A 13294-nucleotide genomic window follows, 5' to 3' on the forward strand; every position below is an offset into this window, starting at 1 on the left:
GCCGCTGCTCCGGGCGCCCCCTTTTAAGAGCGGCCGCCGCTCCTCCTCCTCTCCTCCTCCTCCTCCTCCTGCAGCGACGAGGGCGGCAGGGGGCGCTGCTGCGCAGGTAGCGCCTCCCCGGCGGGCGGCGAGCGCCGCTTCTGGGCTGGCCCGGCCGGTGGGCTGCGCTTGAGGAGGTGGGCTGGCTTGGTGCGGCAACCAAACGGCTGCGTACTTAGAGTTGCCCAAGGGGGCCCATTTGAACCGGGGCGCGGTCCCCTAATGGCCGCTTGCAGCCCTTGGGGGAAGCCCCGCCAGGCCCTCCCGCCCTGCAGCGCCGCCTTCCCCGGCCGCTTTCAGTATCTGCACTGCCTCAAGTACAAGCACCGATCTTGGAGAACGCCCGGCGGCCACCCGAAGGCGGGCGGGCCGGCTTGTGGCAGCGCCGCTTGGGCCGGCCGAGAGTGGAAGGCCTTGCCGCGCAAGAGGCTCTGGAAGCGGGAAGCCGAGGCTCCTCCGTCGCGCTGCTGCCGGGAAGAGCCCGCGGCCGTTTATGACCCTTCGGAATGGGGAAGGCTCCCTCTGGTTTCAGAGACGTTGAAGTCCCGCTTGCACTGTATCTGCACTGCCTCAAGTACAAGCACCGATCTTGCCGTCTGGCTCAGTCATTTGGTGGGAGGTTACCTGCGAATGTTCTCTTAGACTTTGTGTTCCCGGTTAGTGTATCTCAAATGGGAAATGGTTCGCGATTTAAAAAAGACCACCTGAATGCAGTTTCCAGCTTAGCATTTGCATTTGCATTTGGCGGAGGAAGATGGAGCTGACACATTTCCTTAGCTGTTTAGAACTGTTTAGAAGGTCAGGAAATCTACCTTGTACAAATAGGGGATAATTTACATTACATGGAAGCTAAACTGATTTCCAATAACAGATTTTCTTAGAGATATTGACAGACTGGTCACTGTAGTATGGACACTCCTGATGATGAGCTTTATTAGTTCCATTTGTTGTTGAGTATAAAGTAGAAGAAGTAACAAATACAAACAGATTTGATTTTGGAATCTGAATCCTGCATTCATACAGGAGATTATCTATTAGTATTAATTACATCCTGATGGGTAACATCCATTAATGGCAATGTGGAAAATCCTGTATCGGGCATGCAAATAGTATTACAATGTTTGGGGACTGTACTATAGCGCAGCAGTGTACCATGTGAGATAATGACAATATCTGTTTGCACATCTTGATCCACGATCCTCAGCTCTCATTCCCTCAAGGGTGGCTGAAGATAAACATTTCTGGGATGGAAAGGTTAACATGCAAGATCCTGACTGTTTTTGTTTCCTCAAGGATGAATACTGTGCAGCAATATAAGATGGGCTGGAGAGGATGCCTATAAGGTTGGTTTTAGCCAGAATCTGGGACGAGTCCCTAAAACAGAGCATGGCAGACCAGGGAATCCTGGGAGTCATCTTAAAGTTGAACTGTCCTGAGGAGGTGAGCATGTTTCTGTTAGAGCCTTAGGGGCCAAGTATGCCATTCTTATTAAGGATTCAGGAATTTTATTTGAATAAGCCTCTGTTCAAAAAGCCTCTATATAAACATAGCTGGGCACAATATAATATCTGGCCCAAAACGCTGCTAGGACATAGTTGGCAGCAATAGAACTTGCATACTTTAAAGATGGCTTTAATGATGTTTGACTTTGCAGTAAGCTCCCACATTTGACTGTCCTAGCAGGTAGGAGACTGAAAAAGTAAACCTAGCTCAAACCATTAATGCTCCACCTGGGAGGAATCTTCAAGCATTTTCTTGAGGACACCTGAAACTTTGCTGAAAACAATTAAAATTAAATGTCACAGACCAAGGTATTTCTTCTATTGCTGAGATATTATTGAAACATGACAAAATCACTAAAAGAATGAAATGGGTTGGGTTTTTTTTGTTTTTTTTACAAATTGTTGAATGCAAGCCTAAGATCAGGGTGATCCCAAAACAAGTAGACGCAGGGACAGTTTTTTCCCCTCGTGCCCTCTGCTCAATTTCTCAAGAGTGCTGCTGTCTAATGTATATTTACCCACGTTGTGTGACAGTAATATTATTTATCCTTATTATCTTCTTTACTCCCCCATTGGTATTATTACTAGACAAATACATTTTTAACATCAGTTAACCTCTTTTTAGCCATAGTTTCTGAAATGTTATTTATTGGCTGAATTTAGAAAATAAGCAAAGCAAAACAGGCAGCGTGAGCTGTGATCCTGGTCTCTTTGGCTGAAACAGGGTGATAATCTTTATTCTCCTCACCTTCAATGTGTGATCTCTACCCTTAGTTACCAGAAAAAATATACTTGCAAAATATGCTTCTAATAATGAACGGTCTTGATAATAATTGCACCACATTGGCAAAGATTCTGGGTACTTGACCTAACAAAAAAGCCAGAACAATAACAAGAAACTTCCAGGAAGACCATAGGGAGCAGAATAAAATCATTCCACACCAAATCTTATCAGGGCTGCCCCCACCCTGCCCAAAGTCTAGGAGAGCGGCCAGGTTTCCAATGCCTTGCAGAACATTATGACAACTCAATGTATGGCCAGGGGAGTCCTATTCAGAAGGCAGGTGCTAACATGCTAAGCAAGCAGAGTCCAAAGTTGTGAAAGAGTCACAGTGGCAGTGAAAACTGCAATTAGGCAGAGCTTCAATTGCAGTTGTACTTCCCCCCAAGCTGAGTAAAGATTTAGCTGAGGCATTTGCACAACAGGCTTTCTTTTACATAACATACTAAGCTGTTAGGCAGAGCAGGGGTTTTGGGAGCTTAGTGCATTAGTATATTAGGCTACATACACACCAGAAAAGGGTACAAATCTGTAATCAAAGAGTGTTGTGCAAATGCAGCTAAGATATTCTCTCCTCCAGCGTTGAACAGTTGTCTAAAACCTGGGGATTAAACCCCCTCCCTATTTTGGGATTTTGGCTCTGAAGCAGAGCTGCTCTACTGGCAGGCCAAGCCTTGGGTGGGGGGGGGGGCTTGCACGTAATGGCTCCCATGGGCCACGAGGCACCTTAAGACCAGGAGCCAGTTCCTCCTTAAGCTCCTAATGGGAAGGGAAGGACTTGGCGTTTAGCTGGACAGAACAGGAATTGCAGGCAGGGAAGCCATTTTTGAGAACATGAGCCCCCACAACGAAACCCTTACAAGGGCTCTGGATGGCCGAGTGGCCTCTGTGCATGTTGGTTTCCCTTGATGGGCTGTAGGGGAAAGAGCTGAGCACATGGCAAATGGGGCAGAGGGAGGGAAGCTGACCCTTCGGTCAGGATTGGCAGGCTCAGCTTATCTTGCTAGTGATAGGCTGTGGAAGGGGGGAGGACTGGAGTGCACCATGGAGGGGGGCACTTGGAATAAGGTCAGGAGTCTAGAAAGATGCCTGTTTTTAGCACCCATCACAGTAGGACACGAAGTAGGTGGGAACCAGGACAGCCCTGGGGTTAATTTCAGTCCCTGCCAGATCATCGGTGTGTGAAAGTGATTTCTGCTGTGTTTCTCCTTCCTTTCCTAGAGGCTGCAAGCAGCATGACTCTGAATTACCTAGACTTCAAGGGGACTTGCCAGACTCACCCCAGATTAGTGGGGCATGACACTCCTCGGAAGCAGCCCTCTCCTGCAGATGGACCCAGGCTGCAGCAGCAGCAGCAGCAGCAGCAGCAGCAGCAGTCTGCACTGAGGCAGCTCCCAGGGCATCCAAAACGCTCCATGTTTGGGGCTTGAGTGCAGGGCTGCAGCCCTGGAGGGAACGGCAGCGGCATATAGATCCCGGAAGCTGGACTTTGATGCAGTCAAGGCACAAGCCAAGAGCATCAGGGCAAGCTACAGCGCTCCCATTCAAGCAGGGAGATAATCTGGTGGCCTGCAGCTGCCAAGCCACATGAAGAGGATCCCCGCCGTGGGGTGACCCCAAGGAGCCTCGATCCTGCGCTGGAGGGTCGGAAAAGATTGGTGAGTTTGGCAAAGATGGGGGGCAGATATATGCAAGCTTTATTTCATTCCATTCCATTCTCATTGCAGGATGCAGGCTTCAAATGTGCCCTTTGCGGAATTCAGAGGCCAAATCAGAAAAGCATAACTTGGATAAACTGCTGCAAAGGAAAAAAAGTAGAGAAGGGTTTATAAGCAGGGAGGGATTGTGTATGTGAGTGTGATAGAGAAAGACAACTATAAGTATCCCACACAAGGACAAATTTCTTTGAATGTCGTTTACTTTTCATGCTAAGCAAATTACTTAGGAAAGGGAATGTGACGCTCACTCCATGAAACCTGAGAATAATGAAAAAAGAGGAAAGGAGGCTATAAACTCCCCTTTCTGAGACATAAATGGTTTTGCACCAGAGGTGATGCACTCTTTTTTTTGGGGGGGGGGGTTTCAAACTTGGTCTGTCCCTCCTTCTCCACCTTGGGAGGGAATGCTTCCACCCATTCCCCCCCAGCTGCAGATTCCCTGTTGCGCCTGGAAGTGCTGGTTCCATTCAGGAGGCAGGTTGCAGCGCCTCCTTTGCAACCCCCCAGTTGACCCCCTGCCGAAGGGAAGGATCTGGAGGAGGAAAGGCCTTTGTAGGTGAAAGAGGCCCCTGCCTGCCCTTTCTTTTTTTTTAAAAAAAATTTTTTTATTGGTTTTTAAAAACAAACATAAACAAACAAAACATAAAAACATCAAACCATCTTCCATATGTGTACATACAGTCTGCCGGTTGGTTTACAAATTGTTTTGTGCTTCCATTTCGTAGTCTTCAATTACAATTACATTGCATATAATCTCATATTTTCAATCTAAAATTAAATACCTTAGTATCATTATTAATCAATCATTTGACTATACTTTTATTCATTCATGTTTTACAAGATAATCATAATTTACTTAGTTTATTTTATAACAGTTCATATTAACATCCCAAATCTATCCTAAAATCATTTTGTAGATATAATAAGAAAGAAGTACATCTTTATATATTTATTATTTTCTAAAAGTCTACATATTTCATTACTGTATTTTATTGTCGAACCATTGATAGAAAAGATCCCAAATGTTATAAAATTGTTTATCCTCTTGTTCTCTAATTTCAAATGTCAATCTACTCATTTCAGCACATTCCAATATTTTCTTAATGATTTCTTCCTGTGATGGTGTTTTCTCATTTTTCCAGTTTTTAGCAAATACAATCCTAGCCGTTGTTAATACATTTACAATTAGATATTTCAAGTCTTTACTATATATTTCAGGTAAAATTCCCAATAAAAATATCTCTGGTTTCAAGTCTATATGTTTTTTTGTCATTTTTTCCAACCACATGTGGATTTTAGTCCAGTATTTTTTAGCATCCGCACAAGTCCACCACATATGGTAATATGAGCCAGGTGTCTGATGACATTTCCAACATTTTTCGGATTTATTTTTGAACATTCTTGCTATTCTTGTCGGGGGGAAATGCCACCTGTAAAACATCTTATACAAATTTTCTTTATATGCTGTTGACATTGTCATTTTATAATTTTGAGACCACAATTTTTGCCATTTCTCTAAATTGATCCCATATCCAAAATTCTTCCCCCAAGCAATCATAGTTTCTTTAACTTGTTCTTCTTCTAATTTAATTTCTAATAAATATCCATACAATTTTTAATCACCTTTTCATCAGTACCTGTCAAAATCTTATCTAAATCAGTCAATTTATCATAGAAACCTTCCATTTTAGAATCTTTATCATACCTTGAATGTATTTGCGCATATGAAAACCAATTCATCTTTATACCTTGTTCCTCTAGTTTTTGTATAGATTTGAGTTCACCCTTTTCATTCAATATTTCACCATATCTAACTGTTTGTTCCTTTTTGTATATTATAGGGTAAGAAAATGCTTCAATAGTCAATAGCCAGACTGGAATTTTCAAATAACATTGTCTTTTAATCTTCCCCCAGTTTAACCACAGAGACTCCCGTATATAATGTCTTCTAAAATACAAACATGATTTTGACAGGAAATCCATAATCCAAAGGCAGATTGAATTAGAAAGCCCAAGGTCCAGAAGTTTAGACACTAGTCTATGTGGAAGAATTGTGTTAAATGCAGAACTAAAATCCACAAAAAAAACATCCTCATGTAGCCCATCTGCTGTTCTAGATGAGTCAGGGCAGTGTGAAGAGTGATGGCTATAGAGTCCTCTGTAGATCTACTTTTTGTGTATGCAAACTGGTGTTTATCAAATGTATGCGGAAGACCAGAAACGATGTGCCAGCAGACCAATTTCTCAAAGCACTTCATGATGATAGGAGTAAGTGCCACTTTTACACTTAGGCAGGAAAAACCAAAGGTACAGATTAGGCAAAACGTGACTCCAAAACAGCAATTGTGAGAGGGACCTTTGAGTCCTAGTGGATGATCATTTAAACATGAGCCAGCAGTGTGCGGCCACCACCAAAAAGCTAATGCACTCCTTGGTTGCAACTAAGACAAGTAAAGACATGGAGACTAAAACATGAAGAACGGTTGCAAGGTATGGGTTTCACTAGTCTAGAGAAAAGAAGGGCTAAGGGGGGCATAATAGTATTCCAGTATTTCAGAGGTTGCCACAAAGAGGAGAGGGTCAATTTATTTCCCAAAGCACCAGAGGGCAGGGCAGGAAACAATGGATGGAAACTAATCAAGGAGAGAAGCAACTTGGAATTAAGGAAAAACTTCTTAGCAGTGAGGATAATTAACCAGAGGAACAGCTTTCCTTCAGAAGTTATGGGTGCTCTATCACTGGAGGTTTTAAGAAGAGACTGGACACCATCACTTGTCTGAAATGGTATAGGGCAGGGGTGTCAAACTGGATTTATTTGTGGGTCGGATCAGCATTGTGGTTTTCTGTGAGCCGGCTGGAGGGGAGATAGGATGGATGCCTCCTGCAACACTTTACCGACCAAAATGGGGCATGGAGGTCATGTGTGGGGGGCCCCGCACCCTGTTTTCGGCCTTGAAAGCTCCTATAGCCCTTTGCTGGCCAAAATGGTGTGTAGAGGGGGCCCCGTTTTGGCCGGCAGAGTGGTGTAGGAGGCTGTCCAGGCCAAAAACTGGGAACTGCAGGATGCTACTTCCAGGCTTGCCTTGCGGGCCAGATTTAAGCACTCCGCAGGCCTGATCCAGCCTGCTGGCCTTGAGTTTGACATCCCTGGTCTAGGGTCTTCTGCTTGAAAAGGGTGTTGGACTAGAAGACCTCCAAGGTCCCTTCCAGCTCTATTCTGATTGAGATGATCTCTGCAGCCAGAGGAGCTTGGAGAAACGGTTCCCCTGCTTGCATCAATCTAAAGATGATAGCCAAGCCAGCCTTGTTTCCTGTTTTAAAAAAAAAATAGTTTTCTAGCCCTTTGATTGCACAAAAATACTGATACAAAAACCTGAGTGGATCCTCATTCTATTCTGCTGTTCGGCCAAGGGGAAATAGTTGTGAAGCTCCTCTGTCTTGCTTCTCAGTTTAGAATATTTGCTCTTTCACCCTCTTTTTTAAAGCAGAAGCATCTGCTGTGCTTTCATTTTAAAACTTGCACCCAAAGGTAGCATCAAATGTAGCCGTCAAGGCACCAATGTAGAAAGTGGGAGACCGCGACTTCTAGTCCTACTTTCGCATGGAAGCAGCTAGGTCACCTTGGTCCAGTTACTTACTCTCAGCCCAATTTACCTCACAGGTTTGTTGTTTTGGGGAAAACAGGAGGAAGGTGTATGGTATTCTCTGCCTTGAGTTATTTGTAAAAATAATAAAGGTAGTAAATAAATAATTAAAGTAAATAAGTAAGTGCCAGATCTTTTGCAAGATCCAAAGATCTTCAGAAGCTTCCTGGTGCAGAATCTTTGTGTCCTTTCTGCCCATTAATGGGATTGATATGTAGTTAGATAAGGGCCCACAATTGCACAGGATTAATTTCCCATTTCACTTTGATTTATTTGAGAATGACATAAATTTTTCAATCCTTTTAGCCTTGCTCTTTATTCTGAGAAGGCTGCAAAGTGGTAGAAAAGGTGATGCTACATCTTATATTTTTATATTTTTAGCTTTGGCGCACAGGGAACATTTCAGCTTCACAAAGTTGTCTGGAAATATGCGAACTTTTTGAGGAGTGGGAACTGTGACCATTGTGCCCAAACCTTATGACGTGCAGTTGTGAGATGACGCTTCTAAATTACATGTCAGTTAAATTCATATTCTGGTAAAAAAAAATCGGAATGAATATTCCTTGGTCTTGTTGCCAATCTCAGAGAGGCCGAGTGTTAGTACTATTATTTTCATGAATTTTCAAATTAAAAACCAAACATCCCTAGATTCTAGTTTCTTTCCTTAACAAATCACCATGCTTATTGAGATACATGTTTTAAAGCAGTGCCAAGCAACTTACACTTCCATTAGAATTGAATTAAATACATTTCCTGGGCTGCAAGAAGTAAACTTCTGAAACTAGAATTTTTGACTTATTCTCAAGCCACAAAACCTGGAACAAATGTATGCATTATTTTGAGGTGAAAAAAATGCATGTTGATGCTGAAATGCATGTAAGGAAATCAGGAAATTTCACCCCTCAGAATTATACTACAATTTTATTGCAAATAGTCCATTTTTGGCGGTTTGTTTCTCTATTATTCATGAGAAGTAATCTGGAACGGCTGTAAGCACAGAAACAAAAAATCTTATTCGCATTCAAACTCTTTGCTAAACTCTCAATTTGCAAAAATTAGCTCCTTCTCTTCCTCTAACAGTTGCCCAGCCTAGTAACAATTAATGCCAACTAACAAAGAACAGAATTCAAACAAACAAAAAAATTAAAATCTACATTCCAGACTGAAATAAATATATTTGAAAGTCTTAAAAAGTAGTGAAATGAGTTGTATAAAAAGTATTAGAAAGCTGGTCCCTGGCCAAGTTCTAAAACAAAATGAATCGGGTGAGTGTTTAGCTGAATCACAGGCAGACTCTACAGCTGTGTCAAGAGCGATTCCCTCTTTCACCTGGTTGCTTCTTCGCTCTCAGCTTGACAACAGTCAGGAGGGGGGTGGATGGTATGTCAGGGAGGGAACGGAATGCCAGCCTGCAGATCGAGGGACCCTGCTGCCAACCTCAAGGTCCCACAACACAGGGGTTTGAGAGATCCAGACTGTTCCCGTATCAAAAAAAGCGGGTTTAATTGGGCAACACAAGGAACTGGGGGGGATGGCCAGAGGGAAAGAGCAAGTTTCTTGTGTGTGGGAAAACCAGAGATGGTTTCGTTTCTTCTGTGCCAATGTAGTGTAGTTTTCCTTTTGGGAAGCACAGTGTCCCAGGAGGTCTCTTTTTGGAACCTCCAGCTGGACAGTTGACAGGGTGTTGGTGTTTGAGTGATCTTATTTGTTTTCCAAATGATAGACCAAGCTCACAATAGAACATGTAGTATTCTGATGTGTTTTTAGAAAGGCACCTAAAAGGATTTTTTTCAGTTACCTGAATCTAGGCATAGGAAGACAGACAGGGCCAATCTATTCATAAGCAGAGACTCCAAATCAGCAACACGGCTAGGGAAGCCAGAGCTGACAAGATTACTAGGACAAAAACCTAGGATGTGTATTTCCCCTTTTGCCCATAGAGCCGGCCATGACCCTACATTCCCATGGGGTTGGGAATCTGGCAACTGCCATTAAAATATTAAAGGACACATTCTTAATCACAAAGCTCCAAAGAATGTATAAAAGCCCACCTATCTCAACCCCATTTTGTCAGCCACCCATGAAACATGCTGCTGTCACTGAAGTTTCTGGCATCCAAATGAACAGAGATCTTCTTTCCTTTAGCCAGCCTCATTTTATTTCCAGCATCTTTCTCCCAGCTTGGAACCAGACTGGATTTTTCTTCCAATAATTTGGCATGCCAGATGGGACTCCAAGCTAACCTGACCAACAGACCAGGCCCGGGTAAGCCTCCATCTTTGCTGGCAGCAGATCCCTTGTGTCTGTGGGTGGATTCCCCAGACCTTTCTCGTCTGGAACAAGGGTAGTAAAAGGAGTCTTGAGTCTTCAGCTCAACGGCTGTTTGGAAAGGAGGTGAGTACCTCTATGTTTTAGCTTTTGAAGCCCAGGAGAGTGAGGGAAGTGTGTGCATGCCTGTTTGTGACCAAGAGGACCCTTCTCCCAATCACAGCTGGATCCCTCCATGCTTTTTCTAACCGCTGTTTGCTAGTCCCAAAGGAACGTGACCTACAGACTCTAAAAAGCAATGGGGTTTGGCCGGAGCGCAGGATCTTCTGTTAGAGCATAGAGAGAGAGAGAGAGAGACTGTGTGAATAGGGAAACTGAGAAGTGAGTGAGAAGGTCGCTCCAGGGAATCACTGGGTAGAGTCCTAATCAGAAAAGGAGGGGCTCGTACTCTGATTAATGTCCTCCCAGGCCCTTTGCCTGAGAACTCAGGGCGGCAGACCACACGCTGAAAGGTACCTTCACCTCATGGTGCAGAGCAGTGATGGGATTCAAAATTTTTTACTACCGGTTCTGTGGGCGGTGCTTGGTGGGCCTGGCAGGGGAAGGATATTGTAAAATCTCCAGTCAGAGGTGGCATTTGCCGGTTCTCCGACCTACTCAAAATTTCTGCTACCGGTTCTCCAGAACTGGTCAGAGCCTGCTGAATGCCACCTCTGGGGCAGAATAAATCTGTGGCTTGTGAGAGACCCAGGAAAGGAACCTTGGAGTCTCATTGCAGACAATGGCTCAGAGTCAAGAGTCCCACCAAGATCTCCATGTGGGAGGCGGAAACTTGGGATTGGGAAAAATGGCCCATCCAGGCAGGGATGAAGAAAAGGCGTGTGTGCAGGTTGTGTGAGGAACGGACACTAATCAGCAACAAAGCTGGAAAAAAAAACAGTTTGGCTAAATAAAGGTATTAAAAGAAAACATTGATCTTTCTCCCCTTCTAGATTTTTGCCGTTCCTAATTTAGGTTAATTGAGATTTATGGTGAGAGTGACCAGGATGAGTAAACTGGAGAGTTCCGTTTTCCCTTTCTTTTCTCTTTTCTCTTTTCTCTTGTGTGCGTGCATGTGTGTGTGTGTGTGTGTGTGTCAAAGTCTTTGCCCTTGAGGTAATGTAACTGTTAAATGTCTCTAATCCCTTAGAGACAACATTACTAACTTAACAACTGCAGTAATTCACTTAACAAATATGACAAGAAAAGTCATAAAATGGGGAAAACTCACTTAGTAAATTTCTCACTTAGCAACATAAATTCTGGACTTAATTGTGGTTGTAAGTCGAGGACTACCTGTATTGTAAATTAGCCTACTTTAATTATACTGTGTCAAACCAGAATGATTGATTAAGCAGCCAAACAGTGTGAACATAGGATTGGTTGTTAAATCATTTTCTCGGATCTAATTTTGAAATTGAGAAAGCGATTAAGTAAGACTGATTTATGTGATAAGCAGCCATAAAGTTCTTCTTTTTTTAAACTTAATTGAGTTGGGGACATGCCTGTTGATGGCTAAGCATCATGAATATACCAGGCTATTGCAGCTTGTTCAACAAATTGTGGTTAGAAATTCTAGCTTAAAATTATATAGAGGAAGTCATCTGTTCTTTCTCCCTCTTCATGGAACCTCGGAATCTCTAGATTACAGCATATCTGTGGGCCGAATGGCATCACAAGTGTTACTTTGAGGTGTGAGGAGTCAACATGAACAAGCTGAATGAATGATTAAATGGCTGCTTTGAAGGAATTTAGGTTGGGATTTAAGGTTTCTCAGCTTCTGTGTTTGTTCCTATTCCATAGGCTCAGTCCCAGGGAGGATATGAAAGATGGCTGACCATCCTCAGATGTCTTCAGATCCTTCTACAGCAAATATTTCTTGCCCTCCCTGGAAAGAGACATGCCATCCTTCCCAAAGGTTAAGCCATTGCTCAGCTGCTGAGCCTGGAAAGGACATTGTGTGGGAAGATACATATGGAAATGAGCTGATCTTTGCCTTAGATGATGAGAAAGCTCCAGCTCCAAACTCAGCCGACAGTTTTGAGGAAGATGACTGCAAAGAGCATCCCTTCTGTGGACCATCCTCTCCTCTGTTTCCCCTTGAACCAGATTTCTCACCCATTTCTCACTCCCTGTCTCCAATTCACTCACCATATCAGAGATCTACTGGCTTGGAAAACTCACACAGCCCCAAACCCTTAATCCACTTGGTGAAATCCCTCTCAACTGTAATTGAGTCCCGGGAAGGCCCATCCCTCAAACCCCAGCCTTTGTTGAGCTTGGTCAAATCCATTTCCACTGAAATTTCTCACTTGGAGCCCGAGGTGACACTGTCCAAATCAGACTCTAAGCTCAATGTTCATCTGTGGAGACAAATCACCCAGCCCAGGAAAAAAAATGGTGATTCCAGGACTGCTCCATCATCTCCCAATCATTCTCCTTCAGAGAACAAGGGCAGCTTCTTCAAGGCTCAGGAAGCCAAGTTTGAGGACACCAAAAGGAGGTTTTCGGAAGCCAAGCAGGAGCCACTCAGCAGGCTCAGGGAAATCATTGGGGATGAGAATAACATGTCCCCTAAACTCCGGTTACCCCTCTCCGGGCACCAGCAAGGGGCTGATTTCCTTTCTCATCATTTCAAGGGGTCTCCCATCTTGGAGAGCAATTTGGAACATCCCCTCCATGAGACAGATTGGGCTGAGACCACCTCATCAGGGACAGGGGAGATGGAAGAGCAGAAGTGGGACTCCTCTTCTCCACATTGCCAGCATGAAGAGGGCCCCTCTGGGGATGTCTTCCAGGTGGTTGAGACGGCTGAGAAAAAAAGCAAGCCCGCTGGCGAAATGCAGACTCTCTCACCTCTTGAGGCAGTCCAGCCCCCCAAGTGTTGCAGCCCAGTGCCATGTAAAGTTCTTACCTGGATTGCCATCTTGGCCTACAATTACCTGGTCCTCCCATTGCCTCCTTATATCTCCGGCCTCTGCCTTGGCTTAGCCAGTGGGTTCCTTCTTGGTCTCCTGGTTATTTTGCTGCTGGTGCCAAAGCGTGCCCTGTCCCCACAGAAAAAGCCCCCTCCTCAGGGCAGGCTGCCCTTGCAAGTGATACCTCAGCAGCCATGGGACCTCCATGTGCTCAAGGTAGGATGGGGTCACTGGTGGGAGGAAGCCCAGAGCTGGCTGGCTTCTGAACTTGCTTCTTTTCTTTAGAAAACAGGCTCTTTAATTGTACAGGAAGAGGGAAATGACGATGGAAGGCTGAGCTTCTTCAAGAAAGGAAATTCAGGCAGACTATGTTTAACAACTGCTC

The 13294-nt window shown here is 44.2% G+C and overlaps 1 protein-coding gene across 6 annotated transcripts in view; it reads left to right on the forward strand.

The window, feature by feature from the left end:
* The first annotated feature begins 376 nt into the window (after positions 1–376).
* The window catches only part of LOC113422578 (testis-expressed protein 2-like), a 38500-nt gene continuing 25582 nt past the window's right edge, over positions 377–13294 (forward strand). The window contains exons 1-5 of one of the 6 annotated variants that reach the window (XM_087973049.1): positions 377–695; positions 1723–3980; positions 4050–4136; positions 9851–10078; positions 11795–13125. In XM_087973049.1, the coding sequence (XP_087829175.1) occupies positions 11821–13125 (1305 nt within the window). In that variant the 5' untranslated portion in view covers positions 377–695; positions 1723–3980; positions 4050–4136; positions 9851–10078; positions 11795–11820. Of the gene's footprint in view, positions 696–830; positions 1383–1722; positions 4137–9850; positions 10079–11794; positions 13126–13294 lie in introns of those variants that run through there. The other 5 variants (XM_087973046.1, XM_087973044.1, XM_087973047.1 and 2 more) reach the window with 5 other exon arrangements.

The sequence above is a fragment of the Notechis scutatus genome, chromosome 12 (assembly GCF_049901735.1).
Source record: "Notechis scutatus isolate UNSWTSFEM ecotype Mainland chromosome 12, rNotScu1.2, whole genome shotgun sequence".
Taxonomy (NCBI): Eukaryota; Metazoa; Chordata; class Lepidosauria; order Squamata; family Elapidae; genus Notechis; species Notechis scutatus.